This window comes from Passer domesticus, chromosome 19 (genome assembly GCF_036417665.1).
Source record: "Passer domesticus isolate bPasDom1 chromosome 19, bPasDom1.hap1, whole genome shotgun sequence".
Taxonomy (NCBI): domain Eukaryota; kingdom Metazoa; phylum Chordata; class Aves; order Passeriformes; family Passeridae; genus Passer; species Passer domesticus.
In genome coordinates, this window is record NC_087492.1 from 1,827,493 (window position 1) to 1,854,670 (window position 27,178).

At 42.6% G+C, this 27,178-nt stretch overlaps 1 protein-coding gene across 4 annotated transcripts in view; it reads right to left on the minus strand.

The window, feature by feature from the left end:
* The window catches only part of USP32 (ubiquitin specific peptidase 32), a 64,858-nt gene that overhangs the window by 13,794 nt on the left and 23,886 nt on the right, over window positions 1–27,178 (minus strand). For 3 of the 4 annotated variants that reach the window (XM_064394382.1, XM_064394384.1, XM_064394383.1), the window contains exons 4-16: window positions 26,669–26,787; window positions 23,668–23,827; window positions 15,761–15,892; window positions 14,390–14,497; window positions 13,508–13,623; window positions 12,410–12,472; window positions 10,679–10,762; window positions 8,332–8,393; window positions 8,120–8,222; window positions 6,631–6,823; window positions 5,363–5,538; window positions 4,518–4,658; window positions 2,773–2,890 (exon numbers count right to left, since the gene is read on the minus strand). In XM_064394382.1, the coding sequence (XP_064250452.1) occupies window positions 2,773–2,890; window positions 4,518–4,658; window positions 5,363–5,538; window positions 6,631–6,823; window positions 8,120–8,222; window positions 8,332–8,393; window positions 10,679–10,762; window positions 12,410–12,472; window positions 13,508–13,623; window positions 14,390–14,497; window positions 15,761–15,892; window positions 23,668–23,827; window positions 26,669–26,787 (1,575 nt within the window). The remainder of the gene's footprint in view (window positions 1–2,772; window positions 2,891–4,517; window positions 4,659–5,362; window positions 5,539–6,630; window positions 6,824–8,119; window positions 8,223–8,331; window positions 8,394–10,678; window positions 10,763–12,409; window positions 12,473–13,507; window positions 13,624–14,389; window positions 14,498–15,760; window positions 15,893–23,667; window positions 23,828–26,668; window positions 26,788–27,178) is intronic. The other variant, XM_064394385.1, reaches the window with a different exon arrangement.

Genomic DNA, 27,178 nt, shown 5'->3' on the forward strand with positions numbered 1-27,178 from the left:
AAACTTCGTTAGGATTTCCTTTTTGAGGGAATGTTGTAATTAAAATATAAGGTACAAAACCCACTGTGACTATTTTTGGGAGTGGCATGGCTTTGCCTCAGCTCTTCTGTGGGATGAATGCTGATCTGGGCACATGAAATCAGCCTGGCAGCTCAAAACAGAAGTACTCTTAATAATTAAATTGCTTAAAAACTAAATTCCTCAAAACATTCTGTGAAGACACCTGGGAAGTCCACCAAAATTTCTCAACAAGCCCACACTTGCAACAACAGATTAATTGGTCAAGATTGTTGCTCTTTCTAATGGGAGCTCATCTTTAAATAAAAGATTTGCACTAGAGGTGAGGGCAACTTTAAAAAAGGGGGTTTCTTTTTGATTTTTTTTTGTTTAAAATTCAGAAGTTCCCCACTGCTTACAAATATTTTATTATCCAGCCCAACCCAAAGTGGGCAGCTGCAATACTTAAGTAGCCTGAGGAGTGACACAATTCTATTTTCACTGTTAAAAGCTTACAATAAAATAAACAGTACAACATGAAAAGGTGCAGTATTACATTATCACATGCAATTTGACAAGAGAGTAAATGATACCTTATAAATCAGCAAAGCATCAATCTGCCTTCAGTGTACCAAGCAAGGTACTCAGTTTTTTAAAAAGAAAACATTTTCTGAGATTAGGGATCAGAGGATTAGTTGTAAGATTACAGCAAGAAAGCACATTTGAGAACTCCACAAGATTAATAACAGATTGGACAATCAAATTAGTGCAGTGCAAAGTAATTCCAAATCAAGATGAAATTTGGCACGTGAGAAGATTCTGTTGATTGGAATTTGGGCATTTTAGGATGTCCAACAAAGCAGTTTCCATTGGATTAGGTCAGGCAGGAAAGCTGAATTTGGGCAGAGGCATTTGTGCAGCACAGCTCGATGGCACTGGCAGCTGCTGACTACACAGAGGGAGGAGATCCTACCAAAGCTGGAACACCTGAGCACCTGCACCAGGGTTTTCCCCACACCCTGACACTGGCAAGGCTGAAGGACTGAGTTTTCAGCATCAGGTGAGCCCATTGTTACTGTGCATGCAAATGAGTGTCCAAATGTGAATGCAGGGCTTCCTTCCAGCCTCTGTGAGGCAAATCCTGCACTTCAGCTGAAATGTGAAGCCACAACCTAAAGATTACTCTTGGACAATCTTTTGGTGAGCATTACCACCACAATTATGACAAATAGATTTTAGCTGGGTGTTTAGACTTTGTATTTAATTGTCTTTTTGAACTACATCAAATAATAGTCTTCATATTCCATTCCTTTCATCGCTCTCTAAAGAGCATTAAATAATTTTGGGCATCAAAGCCCAGCTGCCCAAGTAACTCAGAAGCAGTTGGCTGAGCATTAATTGAATTTATTGTGCCACTGAACTATCAGAGAGGCACAGGGGCACCTATTCCATGGCTACAGCAATCACTCCCAAAATGGGAATGCCCAGCTCTGGCTCTCCTGATCAGTTCAGCTTCTGCAGTGCTCGTTTCCCACCCTCAACTCACCCATAAACATGGGAATCAACTGATTTCCCTGCCAGTGCTCCCTGCTGCCTTTCCCTGGAGCAGAGGAGCCCTGTCAGTGCTCCCTGCTGCCTTTCCCTGGAGCAGAGGGCAGGCAGCCCTGGCTGCTCCCTGCTGCCTTTCCCTGGAGCAGAGGGCAGGGGAGCCCTGTCAGTGCTCCCTGCTGCCTTTCCCTGGAGCAGAGGAGCCCTGTCAGTGCTCCCTGCTGCCTTTCCCTGGAGCAGAGGGCAGGCAGCCCTGGCTGCTCCCTGCTGTCTTTCCCTGGAGCAGAGGGCAGGCAGCCCTGGCTGCTCCCTGCTGCCTTTCCTGGAGCAGAGGGCAGGCAGCCCTGGCTGCTCCCTGCTGCCTTTCCCTGGAGCAGAGGGCAGGCAGCCCTGGCTGCTCCCTGCTGCCTTTCCCTGGAGCAGAGGGCAGGCAGCCCTGCCAGTGCTCCCTGCTGCCTTTCCTGGAGCAGAGGGCAGGGGAGCCCTGTCAGTACTCCCTGCTGCCTTTCCTGGAGCAGAGGGCAGGGGAGCCCTGTCAGTACTCCCTGCTGCCTTTCCTGGAGCAGAGGGCAGGCAGCCCTGTCAGTACTCCCTGCTGCCTTTCCTGGAGCAGAGGGCAGGGGAGCCCTGTCAGTACTCCCTGCTGCCTTTCCTGGAGCAGAGGGCAGGCAGCCCTGCCAGGGCTCCCTGCTGCCTTTCCTGGAGCAGAGGGCAGGCAGCCCTGGCTGCTCCCTGCTGCCTTTCCCTGGAGCAGAGGGCAGGCAGCCCTGGCTGCTCCCTGCTGCCTTTCCCTGGAGCAGAGGGCAGGCAGCCCTGGCTGCTCCCTGCTGCCTTTCCCTGGAGCAGAGGGCAGGCAGCCCTGCCAGTGCTCCCTGCTGCCTTTCCTGGAGCAGAGGGCAGGCAGCCCTGCCAGTGCTCCCTGCTGCCTTTCCTGGAGCAGAGGGCAGGCAGCCCTGCCAGTGCTCCCTGCTGCCTTTCCCTGGAGCAGAGGGCAGGCAGCCCTGCCAGTGCTCCCTGCTGCCTTTCCCTGGAGCAGAGGGCAGGCAGCCCTGGCTGCTCCCGAGCGCCGGTCGTGCCGCAGGGCGATCGAGCTGGAGCACCAGCACAGCACAGGAAGCTCCCCCAGCCTGGGCTGGCCTAGAAACTGCACAGGGGATGGTGGTTCTTGCTGCATTCTTAAGTTACCTCTGGGCAAATGCTGAGGGAACATTCTGAGGCTCATCATACCCATATTGACCCAGACGTTGGACTGCTGGGTGCGCGTGGCCGGCTGCTGCCGCAGGAACAGCAGGTAGCGAGGGAACAGCTCCAGCTCTGGCACGTTGGTCTTGCTGTTCTTGATCACCTGCAGAACACGTGAGGAACATTGTAGAGACTCACCTCGCAAGTGTGGAGGGAATAGCAATAGGAGCTGGAGTGAGTCGAGCATTAAAAAAAGTGATTAAATTATTAAAAAGCCAAACTCTTTAATGAGGAGACAAAAAAAATCCAAACTTCTCGTGGGGTTTTAGGCAAATATCCCCAGGAATGACAATTTCCTGATTCCTAAGCACTTTTTGGAGCTTATTAGCTGCAGGTTGTCAAAAGCAAACACCTTATATAGTGCAGCATCACTCTCTGCACCACACCACAGAAAGAATATTTTTGTAATTTCTGGAATATATGTGAATCCACAATGAACCTCATTAATTCCACTCGCTGTATAATACTTCCACATAAAAGTTTCACAGCTGTTGAAAGAACTGACAAATGCATGAGAAGACATTTGATTTGAACTTTGTGAACCACAGGATTGACTTAAAGCCTTCATATTGTGCAAACAGGCTGCAACCTACTTTTGTTGCATTTTGCTGCGTTGACAGGAAAAGCTGAAACTACCCCAAAATATATTTTGCAGCTTTTTTTCTACAAAGAATTTTGCCACTTAGATCTGTCCAAATATACAAGCAGAAATGGAAGGAATGTTCAGTCTTTTTGTGACCACGTGAAGCAGAAGAAAACGGCTCAAGCTGTGAGAAGGAACGTACCACACTGAAGTGCCACAGCATTCAACTTCAGCTACAACAAAAACAATGGTGATGACATTTTCTGAGGGGAAAAAAAGCACATTACTTTGTGTATAAAGTGATGTGGCCTTTTCTGGATCATGAAAGGTGTTTGTTTCCATGGAGAATGTGTGGGAGGAGGTAAGAAGCCAGTGATTTTTCCCTGTAAAATAATTGTCTGCACTAGAGCCAACAGACCAAATTGTCAAAAATATAGAGATAATCCTCTCCCATCTGTGACACTGAATGTTTGTGACATCAACCACCAAAAATCTATTGCTACCAGCACAAAAACCCCCTCATGTCCTTTTTTTAAGTGCATCTCCTACAAGGGACTACCTGACACAGAACAAACCAACCACTCTGAGGAATAAATACACTCAAGAGAAATTGAAGAAAAAGTTCCCAACATTTCCAAGTGAGCAGACTCCTGCAGCTCCAGCTCCAGGGGCTCCTGAGCAGCCATCCTGACAGAGGAGAGTCCTGGCCTCACCTCCTGCCCGCTGCTTTTGAGCTCTTCCCCAAACCCTGCACATTGTGCTCGTGATGCTGAACCTAAAGGAGCAATTCCTGCCTTCCCCCCACTTCACAAAATTGTCAGAGAGAAGGAACAGCTTTTCAGAGCTGCAGGTGTCCCACTTTTCATTTGATGGCTTTTTAACTGTATCTCAGTCTTAAAGATGAGAGTTTTGATGCCAAGCCTTTTCATCTGACCTCAGGTTTGTGTGTTTTAGCAAGCCCTGCTGCCAGAGCCCCTGGATTGTGCTGCAAAGCTCCTCTAAACATCCACACTTTCCATCCAGGGCCAGCCTGGAGGCTGCTTTCCCCCAATTTCTTCTTCCAGACACAGGATGAAGTGGGAGATGACCGTAGGAGGTTACCTCTGGACAAATGTGGCTGCTAGAAAGGGTCTAAAATCAAACTCACCGGCCTGGGCAGGGACAGGTTTGCTCCATACCAGTGGTAAAGTGCTCTCCAGACTGGTTCTGGCACCATGACATAGTCCTTGCCTTCCACCAGCTGTGGGGATCTCTTCAGCCTTCCACCCTCCATGGTTAATGATGCAGCCTTCCAAAAAAAAAGGGGTTTTGTCACATCTCAAGTGGAGAAATGAGTACATGGCCACAATGATTTTGGTTCATGAGCACTGAACACTCTTTAATTATTAAAATACTTCTAAGTAACAATTAGCAGCTGCTTTTCACACTGAGAGATGGTGGTTAAATCCAACAGTAATTAACGTTCAAGTCTCATTATTTACTGGTTCTCCAAAAGCTTGTGCAGTATAAAATTCATGTGTTTTGGTCTTGTGTTACCTAGTCCAAAAAATAACTCTGAATAGAAAAATCCACCTCTGCTCAGCACTGTGCTGCTGCTCTGTGTTTCATGTTCTATTTGCACTCACACTGCAAAAACTATCAGTTTGGTTTTACTGTCTCCTTATGCAGCAGTCAATTCATATTTAGATGGAAATGCTGAAGTGTTTGATTATCAAAGTATTTTACATTTCATGCTGCAAGCTGTCTTTTCATAACTACCTTCCCAATTGTAAGAATATTTTGAATGTTTCTTTTCTCACAAAACACAAGAGTAGCTGTAGAAGCAGAACACAATTTTCCTCTCTTAGAACAAGAGCAAGAAACCTCAATCTTGCTGTATGACAGAGCAGCATTGATTCAGAATTAATATTCAGAATTCTGAAATAACCAATATAAAAAAGCTGTGATAAAAGAGAGCTAAAATATGCTTTTGCTCTGTGGCCATGGCTTTACCTTGACTGGCTCCTGGGTCACCAGGGGCTGGTTGTCAATGGCTCCTGGCTTCTGGGGGTTCAGCTGCAGCAGAGCACTCCCGTTGGACCCGAGGAAACACTGGTTGTTATTGTCTGAAGTGTTGTGCTGCCTTGCAAAGCTCACCTCAGAGCCTGGCGTGCCAGGGTACAGAGTATCTGAGCACAAAGCAGGAGACAAAACACAAATCATTCACTTCTGAGCCCATGAGCCACCAAGGAGTGAGTTCCACTCTGGTATCCTTGTTTTAGAAAGCATCAGGTTTGCTGCCCTTCCTCCTGCAGTGAAACATGCAACTCTTCACCTCCAGAGGGATAAATCTGCTATCTCTCAGAAAGAGATTTATGATTTTATATTATATTTTATTTATTTTACATCATGATTACACAAACACAGCTCTGAAAGTACCTAACCAGCTTTGCACGAGCAAATGTGGTGAGTGTTTTGTTATCTGGATGTTTGAATATCAAACTCCTTAAAAACTCACATGCAGAACTGAAGATAAATCAAATAATGTTTTAGTTTATTTTTCCTTGAAAAGGCAAATGATTTTATTCTTAGAGAAGCTGCTTTGGTCATGCAGAACTAAATGGAAATTTCAATTTAAAAAAAAAAAAAGAACCAACCTTTGTCTCTCTACTCTTTGTTTCCCACAACCCAAAAATATCACAGTAGTTCACCTAATTTCAACTGAAGTTATGATTTTAAAATATCAGATGCAACCTTCAGCTGCCTTACAAGAAACAAAATCTCCAATTCTCACAAGAACTCCTTGAAAATCAGGACTAAAATCTCTTTTTCACAATGATGGCTCTAGGATCTGCACAAACTCATTCAAACTTAAATCACATGCCCTGTAAAAGTACAATTGTGCTTTTCCTCATGGTTTTTTGCTGTTTTTTTCCTTTTTACTATCATTGCATGGCAGAGTATAGGATCAGCCAGCTTAAAACAAATTAATGTGAAAGTAGGGAAAAAAATCCACTTAGAAAATAAACCATAGGACAAAAATAATTGAAAATAATTCTGGAAATGAATCCCAGCATAACAGATGAACTGCTGTTAAACAAGACTTTATGTTTAGCCAGCACAGATAAAAAAATCCTAAAAATTCCTTAAAAATCCTAAAATGAATCCTAAACCCCCTGCAATCCAAGCTGTGCTGTGTCTCTGGCTGGAGGGGTCCATGCAGTGTGCAGTTTTCCCAAAAGCTGTTCTACATCAAACCTCCAAGGAAATGAGATGCTTACTGCTGCTGGTGGACTCTGAGGCTTCTGAGGCAGTGGAAATATTATCTGAAACCTTTTCTTCTGGTGCACTGAAGTCATTAAGACCTCCCATTTTGTCTTCTCCCTGTTCTGGGGTATTGGCTGCAGCAGCTAGCAGGGGGTTCTTACCTCCACTCAAGACAGATGAAGGCTCTATCACAACTGGGTTTGCATCCTGGAGGTGGGAAGAAACAGGAAAGTTAATTATGAGCCAAGATCAAAGATGTGGCAGTCAAAGCAGCCACCAAAAATTCACAGTTCTGTGACTGCTTTTGCACATCACAAGATTTGCTGATGGAAAAATGCTTTCTATATGTACCAACAAAAAAAAAAATCAGCAGAAATCAACTCCTAAAATTGTTAAAACAATCAAATAAACCATCCCGCACACAGAATTCCAAAATTATTTCCTTTACCTAGATATATAAAAATATACCTGGTTTTAAACAGCTGTAATTACAGGCTGCAAATATTTGAAGACTTGAAGTTCATATGGTCACATGGGAACAGCAAGAACAACAACAAAAACCACTTTTATCCCCTCAAACCTGCAGCATTTTCACAGAAATTCTGGTGGTTTTTGATTTTTGCTTGAGAAGTGCAGTGAGAAATGGCCTTGTGCCATTATGGAAAGGATCAGGGATAAAATCCTGAGCACACCTGAGCCCTCTCACCAGGGCAAGGATCAGATTACCTGGCATTTCTGGCATTTCAACCCTCATTTGGCCAATTCATTGTGCACAAAGGATGATGGCCTTTGCAGGGTTAGTTAATGCACACATGGCAGTTTTCTGAGTACTTCCAGCTATTTGTTTTTATAAAATTAATCAAGTACTTATATGATTACTTATGAGGGTACAAAAACTCTTTTGAGAGGTTTGTTTCACTTGTTTAGCCTGCAAATAATATTTAATTCCAATTACATTGTATTAAATATTCTGTATTTTGTACAATTCAGTGGTGCTTTAGCTTCCATATTTTAATTAAAGGATATTAAAGAGCACCCTGCATCTAAAAAGTTTTAGTAGGACTCCTTTGATTGGGTATTGGACTACTTTTTGTCATTGCCTCTAAAGCAAATTATAGCAATTTCCTCCTTTGTCCAGAAAATTCAGAGTGTTTTGTGGCCCAAGCCAAGTCAAACCCAAAGTGGGCAGTTTTGTTATCAGATGGATCAGAAAATGTGAAATAAATGCTCCTGTGAGCATGGTTTTTATTCAAAAATAATCTTAAGATGCAGGAATGATGAAAGAGATGAGACTTTAATGAAATTACAGTGCAAAGCTCCCCACAGAACAATGATTCAGCAGAACACTTATTTTCCACCAAGAGACAGGAGATGCTGAGTTCTGAGCATTACTGGTTCAGCAGTCATTTCCTCCACACTGGTTTTTCCATCCACACATTCAGAAAGACAAGAAATCATTTCTTCAGCATAGATTATGATTATTATTATTATTATTTTACTTACATATTTGACATATTCTTTCCACTGGTGCCACCAGGGCATAGCAATGAGAAACCAGTTGTGCCCTGGCTGGAGGCCATACCTGCTCTCCCTTTCCAACCAGCCTCTGCACAGAGAGAATGGGAATTTTTAGCTCAAACAGGGAATTTCCAGATCTTTTGAAATTACTCAAAGGTGGATCTGAAAGCCATTTAAGCTTTGAGCAAAGCACACACCTAATAATCTGTCCCTCCTCCTCTGGGGTGGCAGGTCGCAGTCCCAAAACGATGTGACACACCTGGAAAATTAAATTAATTCTTATTAACAGGCAACTAAAAGCAAATAAACAACTCAGATGAGACTTTTTAACATTTTATAATGGAGTAAGACTACTTAAAATTGAATAAATCACTAATAAAAAAGTCTTTTGAGCTGTGAGATTCCCACCTTGTTCCCACTAAGATAAAGGCACCAAGAATTCAAATGCCCCCAAGACAAATACTGAGGTGAATAATAATAATAATAATAATAATAATAATAATAATAGAAAAGCAGTTTTCATTCTTTTCAGGCTGTGACAGATCCCAGGCCTGCAGTGGATCAGATACACAAATTAGGATGTCTGGGTGTGCTGGGGAGAAGGAGTGAGGAACCGGGAGAGTGGTTGGAAGAGGATGAACTAAAATTTAAAAAGAATTGAAAGGGAAGAAACTGGGAATGAGTGGTTCTAGATGGGATTGAGAGGGAAACAAGCACTGGAGAGGCTGAGGGAGAACTTCAAAGCAGAGCAACCAACCCAAACCACAGCCAAAACCACTCAGGGCATGCTCTGGATGTCTGGTGCTCCTTTTTTTTAAATTCAGTTTTGAACTGAACTCAAAGGACAAGTCCCATCTCCTGGGCAGCTGCCTGGCCTGGGTGGGGTTTTATTCCCAGTACAAACCAGTGTCAGGTGGCTCCACTTCTCCTTTCCCAGCAGAGCTGGAGAGGAGAGGAGGGAAGGAGGGAAGGGCAGGGAGCAGGGCAGCTCTCGACCCTCCCAGATGCTTTTGCTGCTCCCCCCATCATCTGCAGCCTTCTCCTGATGTCTCTTTTGAGGCTATCAATTTGTATCTCAGCTGGAGATTTCTAATCACTGCTAAGATGTCTTATTTAAATTTCTATTACAGTCAGAGAGACCATTTCACATTCTGAATGAAACAAAGGCCATTAGCCAGGGGGTAGCAACAGATTTTCCAGCACACACAACACAGCTGGGTCTGGTGTTTCTTTTAAATTTGTGTAGCTAAAATGAGATTCTTCAGATAAACCAACCCCTCTGCAAACAAACCCATTTGTTGACAAGCTTTCCACTCAGAATATTTGGCTTTTCTGTCTGCAGATGAGGCACATGACACCTCAAATAAGTGCCCAGATAAATCAATGGCAGACTCTGCCCTGTGCTTTACATGATAAAGTTATAAAAAAAAAAAAAAATTGAAATTAAAATCTAAAATGAAAACACAGCAGCTATGCCAGGAGGAAAAAAAATATTGTAAATGAGAGTTCCAATGAGCAATGTGCAACTTTGGTGATGTGTAATCAGCATTAAGACAGATTTATTACATCTTCATTCATTCTTTGTCGAGATTGCAGGGATATTTGTTAGTTCATCAATATTTAGTTATGAGGGGATATTTGATAGCAGACAGGCCAAAAATACAGACAGCCCTTCTGGAGAAGGCTGCAACTTCAGCAAACTTGATGTAATTAAAGTGAATTTTTAGAACTTTCTGGTGTTACTCTTTCCAGCTGTGGTGTAGCTGGTGGCCTCAGGATACTCTCAGTCACTCAGTCACCCTGAAGCTCTGGGGAAAGTATCACTCAAAATGCAATTTATAAAGTACTCACAGGCCAATTAGGATTATTATTATTATCCTAATTCAAACTCCAAGTATCACCCTCAAAGGAAAACAGGTAAGGAACAAACTGCAGTGGATGAAAATACTCTTTAGGGTTATTTTCTGCACAAAGTGAGCCAGAGCTAAAATATGACTTTCAAGGATTTAGAGAAATCCAATTCAAGCTCAATTAAAACCCAATTCAGCACACACTTAATCCTCAGCTTCTGCAAGTGAGCAGTGATAGGATACCCCAGCTTTCCAGGACTGCTTCATTAAGGAAGCAATGAGAGCTACCTTAGAGGGCCTCAGCAGCAAATGTGGAAGGAAACTGGTTGTAAAATGAAAAAGGAAAGAATCAGAAATTTTTTTCTCATTCCCTGGGTTACTTTCTTGGCAAAGACTTGCCACAAAAATCATTTCAAACACAGCCTTTGTCTAATGGAAACCATCATTGCTGATGCACTCGAAATGTCATTTTCTGAGCAGTGCACCAGGTCCCCTTGAGCAGATGAGGCTTTGGGCATTCCAGGCACTGCAAGAACAACAATCAAAGACAGGATCACTCTGCCAAGGCAGCCCAGAGCTGCAGAGCCACATCCCCTCCTGTGCACACAAACGCTGATGCTGCACTTCGTGGCCATGCAGAAAGCTCAGCAGTTAATTACTGTAAATTACAACCTTAGACTTCCCCTGAACACACCTGAAAAAGCAGATTTAAAAATTCATTGGCAAGAGCACTCTTCACACTCCATATCTGGTAGTCCTCCAGAGTGAGGTGTCCGAGCTGGGAGGGAAGAGAAGAAAGGGAAGGGAAAAACCATCAAAACATGAACCTGGTTCTGGTAAAATGCTCATTACCTGCCTCATGGAGAAGGAAAGGGAAGCAAAAACCATCAAAACATGAACCTGGTTCTGGTAAAATGCTCATTACCTGTCTCATGGAGAAGGAAAGGGAAGCAAAAACCATCAAAACATGAACCTGGTTCTGGTAAAATGCTCATTACCTGCCTCATGCAAGCCAGGGAATTGATAAAAGTTGGCATCTACCACTATTTAAATAAAATTTGATCCAGTAAAATAAAAAAAAAAATCCAGTTCTAGCATAGCAGTTATTACCTAGAATTCCAGCTCTAGGCAGCCTGGAGAACTGAGCAGCTCAGAGTGCAGGGCTGAGCAGTGCCCAGTGAGGAGCCTCTTCATCCCCTGCATCCCTCACACATCCTCATCCTCCTCTGAGGGGAGGAAAAGCCAGTTTGGGTCACCAAGCCCTGTGATCTCACCTCACAGCACAAATCCCATTAATTCCAAGTCACAGTGGTGGAACACTGACCATGTCAGGGATCAATCTGATTTTTGTATCTGGCAATGTAATTCAGAGGCAATTTCACAGCACTGGCAGGTACTCTGCCTCTCCTTACAGACCATCTTCTCCAGAGTTAACCCAGGTCAAAGCTAGCACATGAAAAGAGGTTAAATCATTTATGTAATTACTGCACCATCAGCTCTTTCCAGCACCACACTGATGATGCCACTAAAAAAATATTCTGAAGACTGAAATCATCTTTTTTAACTCTTTGTGGAATCAGGACTGCTGTACATTGGCTTATAAACTTCCTTTTTTTTCAAGAAACCAAACAATAAAAACATCAAAGGATAAAACAGAGAGAAGCCACAATTTCCATTGCTTTGGCAATTAAAAAATTACAATAAAGTATTTGCCCACCACTTTGTTGGAGTACAAGCAGGCAAGACAACTATTCACACACATAATTAAACATTTCTAGACATTCTTCATAGTTTTTCATAAATTATTTATCGTTTCCAGACACTCTTCCCAATTAGTGAAGCAAAGAATGAAATAATGGAAGCAACTTCAACAATATTTTTTGTGGCTATCTCCAAATCTCCTATTTCCAAAAAGCAAGGAGGGGAATTACAGATAATTACAGATTTACACCCAGCTACATTTAAAGCACAATATAAACTACCAGCACTTTCTGCTGTGTCATGACAGATGCCTCCACAGGCGGATAATGTGTCTTGACACAGCATAAAATATAAGATAAACTTCTGCCCTCTCCCTCAAGATCAATTTTAACAGGAAACAAAGAACAGTTTCCCCAGAACAGAAGTCAAGCAGCAGATTTAAAACTGGTGTTAGCTATGCACAGCAGAGCCTTGCAAACAGTGCAGGTTTCCAATTAATTTCATCTGGTTATGCATTTTGGGTTTAGCTTCATGTATTAAAATGGCTTATAAAATTTAAACACCTTCTTTCTTTCACAGAACGTGGTAAATTTTAATGGAAAACTGACATTTCTTGAAAAGATTCTTTTATTGACACATCTCTGCTCTAAAGAAAGCACTTCCTTATAAATCAACTGAAGGTACTGGGCATAAAAATGACAAGGGAAGAACAGCAAATTCCTACCTTGGTGTTATCATGCACATGTAAAATATCTTCCACGATTTCAGACAAACCCATGTCCAACTCCTTCAACAAAAGGATTAGAAATCAGAGTTAAAGTCTCCCAGCAGGATGTGCTCAGAATAAAAATAAAACTGTAAGAGAAGCTGGAAACTCTCAGTAATTCAAATAAAGGGCTCACAGGTTTGAAAAAAATCTGTGCTTTTGTACCTTTTTAATATGAAAGAACACACATTATAGACAAACCACTGAGCTTGGGGCAGGTCAGGACACACATTTAACCAAACCTTGGGATTTACACAGGTCAGGACACACATGTAACCAAACCTTGGGATTTGGGCAGGTCAGAACACACATTTAACCAATAGTATCTCATTTGAAAATTACTTTTCCTCCAAGAGAAATATTTAGCATGATCACAAAAAGATAGTCCTGTTGCCTTCAGGCCCTCCCTGCAATAGAAAAGATACCATGCTCCATCAAGCACAGGAGGACCAGTCAGATCTCTGACACAAATACTTTGTGTGTGCAGCACAACGCCCTCAAAAGGGCTCAGAGGAGAAAGAACCCAGTAAATTAGAGAAGCAGTATGGATAACAGATCAGTCAAATATTCTAGACTATGAATAGGGAGTGCTGCACCTAAGACCCAGAAGCAGCCCCAGAAGCAGCCCACATTTAACCAAACCTTGGGATTTGCACAGGTCAGAACACACATTTAACCAAACCTTGGGATTTGGGCAGGTCAGGACACACATTTAACCAAACCTTGGAATTTGCACAGGTCAGGACACACATTTAACCAAACCCTGGGATTTGGGCAGGTCAGAACACACATTTAACCAAACCCTGGGATTTGGGCAGGTCAGAACACACATTTAACCAAACCTTGGGATTTGGGCAGGTCAGAACACACATTCTAACCCTGCCTTGTGCTCGGGGCAGGTGACAGCTCTGCAAGGCAAGGGACCTGTCCCCCTCCCCAGCTGAGGGGCTCAGGGGAGTCTGTACCTCACTGACCCCCACCCAAACAAGATGCACATTCCTCCTTTGGAAGGATGGCTCAGAAAACAGAAAGGATCAACCCCCAGACAGCACTCACAGGTATTTTGTCTGTCCTGTTGTCCTTCCAGACCTCTAGAAGTGCCACCACCATGTCCTTGAGCTCGGTGCGAGACAAGACCCCATCGCGGTCCACGTCAAACACCTTGAAGCAAACTGAGGGGAAAGGGAATGACTTTGCTGTTAGAACCATTGCACAACTCTTTTCTCTTTATTCCTTGCAGCCCCTGAGCCTGCAGAGCCCCCAGCAGCTGGCTCAGGGCTGACAGTTGAAGGGGGATGCACGTGTGGGGCTGAGGAAATGGAGCAGCTGTTGATGTGTTTTCATAAACCCAAATCCACATCCCTGCCACGCTCTGCTGTGTTTGCTGATGGGACCTGGCAGGGAACGTGTGTGCATCCAGAAATTTCCAGGGAATTACAGCTTGGAAGTTGCAACAATGTGGTTTTGGAGAAGTAGGGAACAAAAAGTGTTTGAAAAGACAGGAACCTTGCAGGGAGCCAGCTGGGAACTGGGCAGTGAAAAGCCACAACATGCTGTTTACCACAAGACAATCAAATAGGACATTTGTTTTCTATTATAGATAATGAGTAGCTAAGTGTTTGCACTTTCTATATTGAGATACACACTTCTGCCTCAAAATGCAGAACACTGAAAAAATAACTTCTGAAATGTTGTTTTTCCCAGTTAGATAATTGACATGGAAGTACTGATAAGCTGTAAAATACATGGAATTAGGTTTAATCATCCTGTATAAGAGGAAACCTTGATATTTAAAATTCCTCTTTTTTTTAACTTTTAAAGCCACTTTTCACAGACTTGTTCAGTGGGAAAAGAATCTCAAAAGGTGAAAACAACCAAACCTCATTGTTCAAACTGAAAAAGTGCTCTCAAATTAACAGTTAAATTTTGCATACTTACACTTCTGTCTCTCTGCCAAGGGTCCCCTGCAACATGCTGAGAGCCCACAGGAAATTTCTTTAAAATCTATGTGATTGTCTCGGTTTTCATCAAAAGCATTAAACAAACCTGCAAACCACAAAAGCATCTCCTGTTACAGCACCTGGGAGAGCCACCCTGCACCTCCACGAGGGGTTAATGGGGAGCACGGGCAAGGAGAAGTACAAACACTTGTCATTTATTCTCATTAAGTGTAATAAAGGTAATTAAGCACTGCTAAGGCCATTTAAAGGTGAATTAGATGTCTCAGGGATGGCTGATCCAGCCAGGGGTGGGGAAGGAATCCAGAATTCTGAACAGCTGCCTGGCCCTCACACCCTGCTTGTAATGAGTGATTGAGAGTGGAGCTGAACCTGCCTGGCCAGAGCTGCTTCTGCCAGGCAGAAATTCCTCTGGAAATCACTGAACACTGAAATCTGGCCCTGAATTGAGAGCTCTAGCTACCAGCCTTCAAAGCATTTAAGAGTTCAAATCATTCAGCATTATTTATCCCATAACTTGTATTTTTTTTTAGCAACAATGACTCCACAGAAGGCAAAGAATGAGCAGAAACTATTCAAGTTTCCCCACAGTAGCTAAGTTTAAATCACTAAGTAGATAAAAGACACATTAAAAAAAGGATGTGGGGATAGATCCCTACAGAACTGGACATAAATTCTGATTTTTTACCATTGCAGATGACTTTCCCATTTGTTACTTACTGCTGCCACTTATCAGTAAAGCCAACTTTTGGGAAATAAAAAAACTGTCACTCCAGGACTGCAGACCAAACTGAGTGGAATGTCCCTGAATGTCCCATGTCATGCAGCAAATGGCAGTGGGACAACTCCAGTTATTACCAGAGTGGCTTCAACTGGACAGACCAGTTTGGTTGTCAGTAGAAATAATAACCTACAAATCTCCTGAGTCTCCTGAATGAAATCTTCCTTAATTTACTTTTTAGGGAGGAGTGTTTCATGGGCTGCATGATAAAACAGCTGAATTCCACACTGAGGTGTCATTTAATAGAAGAAACTCCCATTTGCCAGTTTAAAAATGCTTGGTTTTCTCTCATTCAGGCCCAGCAGTTTATTTTGTCTTTACAGAATCTTAAGAAAAAAATTTAAGCAACCACAGGGCAAATTCTACATAAAATTTGATGCATTTCCTGCCTAACAATGCAGCACCTCCTTGAGCACCCCAGATCTCCCAGCAAAGAGATTTTCCCTCTTTTCCCATTTGCCAGAACCCAGTGGAGTTATTCTGTCCTGGAGGCTGACAGGACATTTCAGATCAGACACTTCCAAGCCCCCCCAGCTGGGAGCCAGCAGAGGCTCCTCTGCTCCCCCATACCTTCACTCAGGGACTGATGGATTGGGGGGGACACCAGGGGGGCAAACGTCTCCAAATCGAAGCGGCCAGTCCGTGACTGAGCCTTCAGCAGCCAGTATCTCTTCTCCAGGTCGATGATGTCGGATTCTTCCACTGCAGAACCAACACAAACAACCCCAAATTACCTTCTCTGGCCACAGAGTCTTCTCAGCTATTCACCATCGAGGAGTTCACCATCAATACCATCATCACAAGAGTGTATAAATCCAGAAATTAACTTTTCCCACTGTTAGAGCCTCTTCATTCACCTATTTCTGTTTGGAACAGGCAGCTTCTATGTGCAGTGTTTTATTTTCCCAGGGTACTCAGTATTAAAAGCCTCAAAAAAGACATCAAGTAGCATTAAAAAAAAAAAAAGAAATCCCAGATCTTTTATGGAAAAGAATAATGTAGTACTTGGCTGCCCTTAAAAAAAAAACCCTATTTGAAATTTTTAGGTTTTTTATACAGTAATAAGGCTAAATTTTAATGTGGCATTTAAATGTTGTATGTCAGCATTATTTTTTTCCAAATATAAAATAGTTTGCTTCACTTTATTATTTATACTATAGAATTATTTATAATTACTTAATATACAGTAAACACTGGGGAGTGGTCACACAAGCCTACAATGCAGAGGAACTTAGAAGGCAATTTAAAAAGGGAAAAAAACCCCAAACCCAAGAAATAAAACAAGGTGCAAGGATGGATAAAAATAGCCAGAGGAAGAACTTGTGTTTTCCTTCAAAACATTCTATACAAATGCTCTCTTTATGCTTTATCCTTGAAATTAAAGATATATATATCTATATAAAACAAGATTAAATTTCTGCCCAACAATACTTTTAACCTTTTTACATATGCAAGTGTGTCACAACAGTGCTTTAGGTCAGTGCCAATTAATTGGCTCTCAAATAGATCTGTAATGACAAAGCTGTCTATATTAAGAAGCACTACGTGTGATCTCATTCCCAGATGGTTCTGAGCCTTTAAATCCATGCCAGTTTTCTAATAGGTTTAACTTGAGCTATTTGGCCCGGTTTAGTCCACAGAAACAATAATAATCCTGTAAGCCTTAAGAAGTGAAGGGCTCCACCTAAAAAGTTGTGTCAAATTGAAATTTTATTGATTTCTTTGCCCATTTCTGTCATTAGTGGCAGTAATTCCCTTAAAATAGTAACTTAGGTAACCTGCAGGGAGGATCAAGAAGTTGTAAGTGCCCAGCAGGAGCATCACATGATGCACCAAAACTTACACAACCCTCACTCAGCAGCAGAAAGAGGGAGAAATCTGAATAAAATCTCTGGAGTTGGAGGAAAGGAAGGGTTTGCACCTTGCTGTAAGGTGTTTTCAGACAGCCCAGCTGGAGAGTGACATCAGTGACAAATGTCCCCTTGAGTGCCTTCAGAGCAGTGGCAGAGGTGACAACCCCAGCCCTGCCTCCCTCAGGGCATCTCTCCCAGCTCCTGGGCATGCACACAGGGAGAGAAGAGCTGATCCAGAGGAAAACCTCATCTCCTTTTTCCTGCTTCCCAGATGGAACAATCCCCTGACCTGTTCTGGCACCCCCTGGCTCGTGGCTGGCTGTAACCACAGAGTTCTCTGGGTTGGAAGGGACCCTTAAAGGTCACCCCAGCTCCTCCATGGACACCTTCCCCTGGGTCAGGCTGCTCCATCCAGCCTGGCTGCAATGTTTCCAGGGATGAGGAATCCACACCTCACCACAAACCCCTTCTCCCTCACACCTACCCTCAGTTTAATCCCATTTCCCATGTCCCATCACCTACTGGAAGTCTGTCCCCAATACACGAGGCAGCAGCAATCCAAATTTATGGAGGAATATTATTCTACTAGAAATCAAAAAGAAGAGTTATTTCTTTAAAGAAATATCAGAGATGTGAGGAGAATCCCAGGGCTCTTCCCCTTCCCAAACGATGGGAGAGGAGAGGTTGTGCTGCCATTTACAGGAACTCCACTTCCACCTTACTGCTCTCATTAGCAAACACAAAAGATTATTTATGTTCTCTTGTGCGTGACCATGTAAATCACTTTGCTTCCTTTTAATCCACCTCTGTAAGTAGGAAGAATAACAAATGTGTGAGCTGCACTTCATTCTTCAAGTGATGCAACACTGAGAATATTCAAAAGCCAGCAGGAAGCTCAAATTGTCCTCACTGAAGAGTAAATCTGCAGAAAGCTTTCCTGGCAGGTGCAATATTTATCTTTAGTAATTAAGAACTGTAAGAATGTTGTATTTTGCCAGAGAACCTCTCTCAAATACCTACAGTAGAAGTTAGTTGTATTCTGATTTTTTTTTTTGCTTGTACTTCACAGATGTTTCTACACTGGTAACTTCATTGTTTTATTATTTCAGCCCAGAAAAGAAAGGTTATCACAAAGCATCTTGTCTGTGTTTGTGTTCACAGTGTTGAACTGACATCATGGTCACTTAGAGATGGAGAATTTTCAAATAATCACCTTTAAGAGAACAGCTGACAAGTGTTAGCACAAGTGTCACATTTTTATTCTAGCCCAAATGCACTGACTTTCTGCACAAGAGCCAAGCACTTCAGAAAGCAAAACCACGTAGTAAATAACATTCTTAGCACTGATTAGCCTTCCACAAATCAGGTTAACCACGAGTAAAAATGTGACAAAAGAATATTTCTCACTGACAGCTGGCACAAACTGCAGCCCAGTGCACAAAGGGAGCAGCATTTCTTGGAAGTTCAACTGCAGCTGAGCAGCAGCTGTTGCATAATTTGATTTCTCCAGACTAAGTTTTCACATAATCTTGTAAATCAGTCTCAGGATATGCAGTGCACCATCAGTTCCTCCATGAGTGCAAACTAAAAGAAATCTCTGGCAATTTATGAATATCCACATCATCACATTTGTTACTGAAGTTCAGTGAAGCATGGCAAAGGCACACTACAGCCAACACCCAAACATATCAGTGTGCATGACAAAACACCTCATTCCATAGAGGTTTTGTACAGATAAAAGATTTGATCTTTTCAAAATACATACTTCTCCCCCTAATGTCTGTTCAAATCACATCAAACTGTAAACTGGGCTTTCATTCAGATTACTTAAAAAGATGTATTTTATACACATGATATAGGCCAGAACCTCAGGACACACAGGCTTTCTAGGCCAAGTAATTATTCATTTTGGTAATTAAATACACGATATGATTATTTGAGGTCACATGGACATGCTGCACCTGAGAAATTTAAGCAGTTTACTACCACATGCTGATTTATGCCTCCCTCATCACTTGCCCATTAGAAATACAATCTTTAAAACTATGAATACTTTTTTTTTTTCAATTCTCTAAGAATTAGAGCAATATAATCAGAGGGATGATAAGAAGTACAACTGAAGCACAGTCCTCTTCTTGTAAAGGAAGAACAAATAAACATTTTCAATCAAACTATCATCTAAAACTGTAAAACTACTAAATATGAGTCAATTTAGAACACTGATCAACAGCCAGGTGCGTGGCAGTGATAAACACTAAAGCCCCATTAAATGTTACAGTTTAATGCCATTCCCACAAAATGCCCCTCTAAAATATTCCACAGATACCAAGCCACGAATCTTCTGCCTTAAAAACATGCTTATAAATTTGTTTTCTATCTCAGCTACTGCTGACTACAATTCCTTACAGAATTCACCAGGCATTGCAGTACATGGCAGCAGTTCCGTATTTACCCACCTATGGGTACAATCCTGGCTGGCTCACAGCAGCAGAGACATACCATATTCCCACCATTTTATACCAGCACCTGGCCTGCTCCCTGCTCACCAGGACGTGCTCCTCTTCATGGCCAGGAGTGCCACCAAGCACTGCTTCTCACTCAAAACTCCCCTTTGTGCCTTGCAAATTAACCCCCAGAAGACTCTGGGGCTGAGAGCTGCTTTGCAAGACATAAAATAGCCTGGGACTAAGAGGATAACAAGTGGCAAAACACAGATTAAGTGACACCAAGGCTTTTACTTATTGGCCTGGGCTGCTGTCACACTTTCATCTTTGTGCTCTTCCTAATTAAAAACAAAACCAGGGAAGGGAATGTTGAGCCCTCAGCCAAGAGAGGTCCCTGTGTGTGTCAGGCACGGCCCCCAGGTGCTCACACAGCAGAAAAAGGGTGGGCAGTGCCTCCAGGTGGGAGCAGGGAGGTGTGAGGGGCACAGCACAGGGCTCCCACCTGGCACAGGCAGCACGGAGTGAAAACTGCCCTTCAAAGCAGATTTCATAGTTTGGATTTTCCCAGAGCCAAAATCTCCAGGAGTTTGGATTTTCCCAGAGCCAAAATGTCAGGAGTTTGGATTTTCCCAGAGGCAAAATCTCCGGGAGTTTGGCTTTCCCAGAGCCCAAATTTCAGGATTTTGGCTTTCCCAGAGCCAAAATCTCCAGGATTTTGGCTTTCCCAGAGCCCAAATCTCCAGGAGTTTGGCTTTCCCAGAGCCCAAATTTCAGGATTTTGGCTTTCCCAGAGCCAAAATTTCATGATTCTGGCTTTCCCAGAGCCCAAATCTCCAGGATTCTGGCTTTCCCAGAGCCCAAATCTCCAGGATTTTGGCTTTCCCAGAGCCCAAACCTCCAGGATTCTGGCTTTCCCAGAGCCAAAATCTCCAGGATTCTGGCTTTCCCAAGAGCCCAAATCTCCAGGATTTTGGCTTTCCCAGAGCCCAAACCTCCAGGAGTTTGGCTTTCCCAGAGCCAAAATCTCCAGGAGTTTGGCTTTCCCAGAGCCAAAATCTCCAGGAGTTTGGCTTTCCCAGAGCCAAAATCTCCAGGAGTTTGGCTTTCCCAGAGCCCAAATTTCAGGATTTTGGCTTTCCCAGAGCCCAAATTTCAGGATTTTGGCTTTCCCAGAGCCAAAATTTCAGGATTTTGGCTTTCCCAGAGCCCAAATCTCCAGGATTGTGTTCTGGCTCCTTCCACACATGCCTGTTGTGGAGTGGGTGCCCAGCTCAGAAATGTGTTTAACAGCCAGCCTTTTACTGGCAGCAGAGGGAAGGGATCCCCCCACTGCCCTTTGCTTTCAGCCTCCATCTCACCCTCCCCCAGAGCTGACAATCCCAGCGTGGATTTTGTGCTGTTTCCCAAACTGCCTCTTCCATTTCAGCCACCCTGCCTGCTTGGCCAGGGCTCCTCTCTTTTACTGTCCTAAACAGTGATAAATGTGTATTCTGAAATAGAATTATTTGTGCTGATTGCAGTCAGAACTGCCCTTGGTGGGTGAGAGCTGTCAGAAAGAACTGGGTGAGTTTTCCTGACCACACAGGAGTCTCCTCCATGCAGAGGGGAATTTGGGTGTTATTTAATCAGAACTCAGTGACACAACAACTGGGTGACAAAGAAGTACAAATTAAACCTTCTGTCAGTTCAAAAGCAGCAACCTGATGAACGGAATTATTTTTCCCATGGAAAAGGGCTGAAAACCTGAGTATCTAAGCCCATTGCATGACACTGAGTCACACCAAAATGACACATAAAAAAGACAACCAGCACCTATGTTGCAGCAGAAAAAACAGTTCCAGCTAAATGAAGGAAATCAATGAGGTGTCCCCTGAGTCAGTGTGACAGAAATGTGGGATTTACAGGCTCCACCACAGTGCTGTTCAATGTGATGGCTTCAAATATATATATATTAAATAAATTTAAATGCACATGATCATTCTACAGAACTGAGAAAATCCAAACTACTGCTACTTGGTCACTCCTCAGGTGTAAGACAAACCCATATCCCTGAAACTGCTTTTTAGGAACAAAGGCCAGTTATTTTGGCAGCTTTCAAATAAAATTATTCATATTTCTGATTTAAGTGAAACGGAACAAAATTTGATTAAAAGCAGCAAGTGTGTGCAACTTCCTGTAACTTTAAAATTTCATTTCTAATTATGTGTTGAGAAATGTAATTAAAGTCATCTGCACACCAAAACAAATGCTATTTACAAATGAAAAATTAGTATTCCTTTGTTTCCCTGATAGCCTGGCTCATTAAGCAAATTTAAATGGAGTCACTGATGCCTTGCCTGAAGTGGGGGCTGTTCCTAAATCAAAGGGAATAACTTTCCCTGCTCTTCTCACTGCCATTTTTCATGGCTCTGACATATTGTCCAAGAAGTTGGCTGGCAAGCAGAGTGTGAGGTAAGGCTGGGGAGGGGATCTGGGGCTTTGCCAGGAGATGCAGCAGGAGGAGAAATTCCTGATTGCACCAGGGAGTGGCACAAATTACTTTGCATTTTACAACAGAAGAAAGTGGAAACCTTTCCCTGTCTCTCTGCATTATGGTGTGTGCCTCAGTTTACCAAACATTATCTCACTTCCTGGTCCTTCCAAAGGCAGCCATTCCCCAGGAAAAACACTAAGAAAAGGCTCAGTGCTTTACACATTCAGCTGGGTTAAAAATACTTCTGTACTGAATTTCTTACTCCTTGGAGTGACCTGATTAGGCTGAAATTACTTCCAAGTGCTCAAGCACTTACATTTTCCTTACTTTTGCATCTGCTGGATGAGATTCCTACACTGTTGTAAATCACAAGGCAATTCAGTAAAATTTAATTTTTTCTAGAGGTCCAAACACAACTGTCCCATGAACTTGCCAATTCTGTGGACAATAACCAATCCATGTATTTCTGAATTCACTGAAAAGCTCAATCCCAGCTCTGACACAATGGTACCAGTGACAGGGATATCAAAACCAGAACTGAGAACAACAATAAATAGTAAATAAAATCTATTAAAACAGTAGCTGTCACATTTAAATTATTTTAATTCCAAACCTCAGTTTCAGTATAAATAAACTTTCTGTGAAAAGCCCAGTAAAAACTGTTCTGAAAGTTTCAATTTCAAAGCATAAAAAAAGCAGATCTCAGTTTGACACAGGTCAAGATCTTTCCCAGAGCAGAACTCCAGAACTCTCAGAGGGTTGGGTTTTTTTTCACATTCCTCTTTCTCTACCTGGTCTGTGAGGCCTCAGAATATTCAGTGGTTTTCTGTAACCTCAATGTCTCCTTTCATGTAATGCAAATAAATTACCTGTTCATAAACTCCTGACTCCATTATGCATTTTCATTTCAGATGGTCAGAAAAGAGTTTGAATGCCCACGTTTAAAACCAAGAGGATAAAAAGGGTGTGCTGCTTTATTCAAGTAACTCACCATGAGAGGATTAAACGCCACGCTGACACCAGTGAGGAAAATCCACGAGAGCACACAAAACACAACCTGGCTGCTCAGATCCCTGACACCTCCACAACCAGCTCCCTGCTCTCAGGGATGGAATGGATGCTTGCTTTACACTGCTACATCAAGTGTCATTTATCAGCCTCTTGGTTTTGGATTTAATTTAAAAACCAGCTGCTCCTTCTTTGACATTAACACAGACATAAGGAAGCACTTCTTCTCTGGAGACAATTCCTGAGGATGCTTCTCTTTAGTTAATTCTACCACATGCCAGGAATATTATTTATTTTACTGGAGAAGCAAATTAAGAGGTAACACTTATTTTTGAAACAAATATTATTTTCTCAAGTCTCTCAGTAGTTTTACAACCCACTATAAAGCCCAAAAATAAACCCAGTATTACCAGCCAGCCACTTCAGAGATCCTTTTTTTTTTTTTAGCTTGCTTGGTAGCAAACTTCTAGAGAAGTGTTGTAGCCTCAGCATTATTATCTCTTAAAAATAACAACCCAGTGTCCTTGTAGACAACATTTTACATCCCAGCACAGAAAGCAGAGAACAGATGAGCTCAGAGAAGGAATTTCTCTCATTGCAACGTGGCAGAGCAGGGAGATTCAATGCACAACGACTCTGCCTGTGAACTCTGGCAGGGATTTTTTTAAGATGTGCAGGACAAGAAGCACCTTTACTCACAGTGTGTGACTCCAGCCAGGGTCTGGTAGAAGGTTGGGGTGTCACTGTCATCAGTGAGGGTCACGTAGACCCCTCCTGAGAGCAGCCACCGCGAGAAGGTGAAGGCGTCTTTGTTGTGCAGCAGCCAAACCCTGAACTTCTCATAGTTCACCTTCTCACCCTGCAAGAAAAACCAGAAAATGGGAGCTGTTTTTCTCACTGCCAGTAAACAGGAACCATCCAGCTGTATGAACAAAAAATTGGGACAATCTCCTAGAAAAATAAGTGCTAATGTAATTTTTCTGCTTGGAGCCATGCCTGTTTTTCCCTTTCCTTTTGAAACAGCAATGGGAGGGAAATTAACTTTAAGCTCTTTCTGCATTTCAGCCACCTACTCAATGTGGCCTTTGGAAACTCATTTACTCTGAACCTCAGGTGAAAGGGATGAAAAGAAAAATGGTTACTTGCAATTCAAAAGAGCAGAGGTTATTTTGATGAATTTAAATGTATTATTATAGATACCAGCTCTGCTGCATCAAAAAACAGGTGCTATAAAATCATAAACATTCTGTTCTATCTGAGCAGGTATACAAACAACACAGAAAAATCTGATTAGGGAATAACTGATGCTGTGATTAATTACTGCAGGAACATGTGGACTTTTTTTGCCTTTACTGACCAAAACCTACACAGGAACATAAATGTGAAGATGACATTCCCAGGATCTCCTCACTCCCTGTCTCCTGGAGCTCCCTGTTCAGGAACACATAAAATCCACACATTCACAGAATTCCAGTGCTGTTTAAACCATTTATTTGGATCCTTGCCAAGCTGTGGCCATGAAACCATAGGGATGAGCAGACTAATTTCTACAGGACCTACAAAACTACCTCAAATAAAAGCAAACCCATTATCAGTAGACAAACTCATTATATGGAGATTCTCATCTCCAGGGGAAATAAACAGGGGTCTGCAAAGTGGAAGAGGTTTCAAGTCATTGATTATTTAAACTCCCCTCATATCACAGACCATTAAACTTCACTGAATTACATCTCTACAGAATCCAACAATTTGCATTTGGCCACGGACTATCTGCAACTGCCAAGTGCAGAAAATTGGAAATTCACTGTATTCCCCTTGCCAGGCTGCTCCAATGGTTCATCAGCAGCACTGCTGAAACATTTCCTTCCTATTCCCATTGCAGGGGGTTCTTTCACTTCCACATACTCATTCTTTTTATGCCTCTTTTTCTAGACTGAAGAGTTTTATATTTTCATCCAACAAATCACAGACTGGTTTGGGTGGGAAGGGACATTGAAGCCCAGCCAGTGTCACCCCTGCCATGGCAGGGACACCTCCCACTGTCCCAGGCTGCTCCAAGCCCATCCAGCCTGGCCTTGGGCACCGCCAGGGATCCAGGGGCAGCCACCTTCACTTTGATTTCTTATTCTTCCATTTCTCCAACAGTCTGGATCAAGAGCAAAGAACATTTCCTCACTCTCTGTTCCACCCTTTCCCTCCACTTTTTGCACTGCTCTTTGTAAAGGCAGCAAGAGCTGGGTCATTAAAACTCCAATTTTCCTGCAAGGACAATGAAGAGGAACAGAAAAACTTTGGACAGGAGGCAGAAAGCATTTGAAGCCAGCAATGATGACAGCTCAATTATGATGGAACCTGAGCAATGCAGTTATCACTGAATTTTTTTCCCTGTATTCCAGAAACAAAAGGAAAACTCAAGACATATTCTAAAGCTTCTGTTTCTAGCTGAGCACATGCAACAATTCTGATGAACACAAGTGCTTATAAACATCATCCTTGAAATCAAACCCATCCTCCATAAGGCAGGCAGGAAGGCCCACAGCAGGGGCATTAAACTTTCTCACTCTCCAGCAATGACCATGGATGATTAAGAGCCCAGTAAATCCTGCTGAGTGGGTTATTGCACTATTTTCATTTTAAAAGAAAAATCAATATGCAGCATTTTCTTGAACAGGAAAATGCTCTGAAGCCCAGATTGATACTCATCTTCCTGCACGGCTTCATAAAGTATTTCTGGATTTCTTGGACAGTGTGCAATTAACTTGTAGGGTGCAATTAATCACACCACACTGATGGGAAATTATAAATAGGAAATGGCAGCGAGGGTCAGCTCCAGAAGCTGGGGTGCAGTGCACTCAGGATTTGTGATTCAGCCAGGACTCAGGAATGCAATCACTGCCTCCAGAGCCAACAGGACCAGATCAGAGCCTGGCTCAGGCACTGCCACTACCAGAGCTAGCTCCAGCACAGAACAATAAAATCTGAACTAATTAAGTAACCTGATAGCCACAATTAAAGCTTCCAGGCAATCTGGTCAATCCTTTTGCCAGAGGAATGTACAATGATGTCTCCATTTTGCTGGTCTTAGTCATCTGATAACAAAGCAAGCAAAAAATCCTGAAAATTCATCAGGATCCCTGGAGTCAAAGAATTATCTATGAACACAGCAAAGTACCAATGCCCTGCTTTAGAGGAGGACCAGCAAGCTCCATAAAGATTACATCTCTCAAACAACTTAAAGCATAATTAAATGTTGTAGCTCCTGGCAGGAAAATGATACAAAAGCATTAATATAAAACTATTATTTTGAAGCAGCCATGGCTGTCAGGCATTTTTAAATCCAGGGTGCAGATTTTCTTTCTTCTCAGCTCTGTGTTCTAGATTTCTTCCCTGATTGCAATAAAATGCTCACACTAATGACTAAGCTCCCACCAGCAATATTAGTATTTAAATTCACCTGATGACATGATTCCCATTGGGAAATGATCTCTTTCCAAGGAGCACAGAGAATACAGCAGCACACAGAATTTATACACCAAACACTGCTCCCATCAATATAAATGTACCACAACACAAAATGAGCTTTTACCCCATTTCAACAAGGTCAATTTGTTCCCATAGGTGCATGAGTATGAAAAAGAAGCTACTTCATGTAATCTTGATTTTTTTATTACTGTAACAGGAGGAAAGGTGCATGCCATACCTCAGAGAAGCATTTCTTGAGTGACTCTGGGACTTTCCCATCAACCACGTGCAGCATCTTCTCCATCTCTTCACGGACAACATAACTCCCAGATTCATTAGAGAAGAGGCTGAAAATGTCTGGGGAAATAGAAATATGTGTAAACATCTATGGCAGGGACATTTTTCAAATGCAAGGTTCAAAACTGGCTGAGAATGTCAAAGCTGTGCAACAGCTAAAGGACTAAACAAGTCCTTGGTTAGGGTGATCCAAGTTCAATGCAGGTCCACAAGGTTTAGGTCAAGACCTTCCTTTTCTTTGACCATTGTAATCAAAAGAAAACTGAGTATTATCAAGTCAGATTAACAGAGAAGACAAAACAACAGAAGTCAGTAGGCAGATGCTTTCATTTTTTTGAAAAATATCAATGCCATCCTCCTTCCTCTGCCCACATACAGAGACCATCAGGCTTTCTGTAGCATCCCAACGCTGACATTCATGGTGACTTGGCAAATATTCCATTTTGATGAA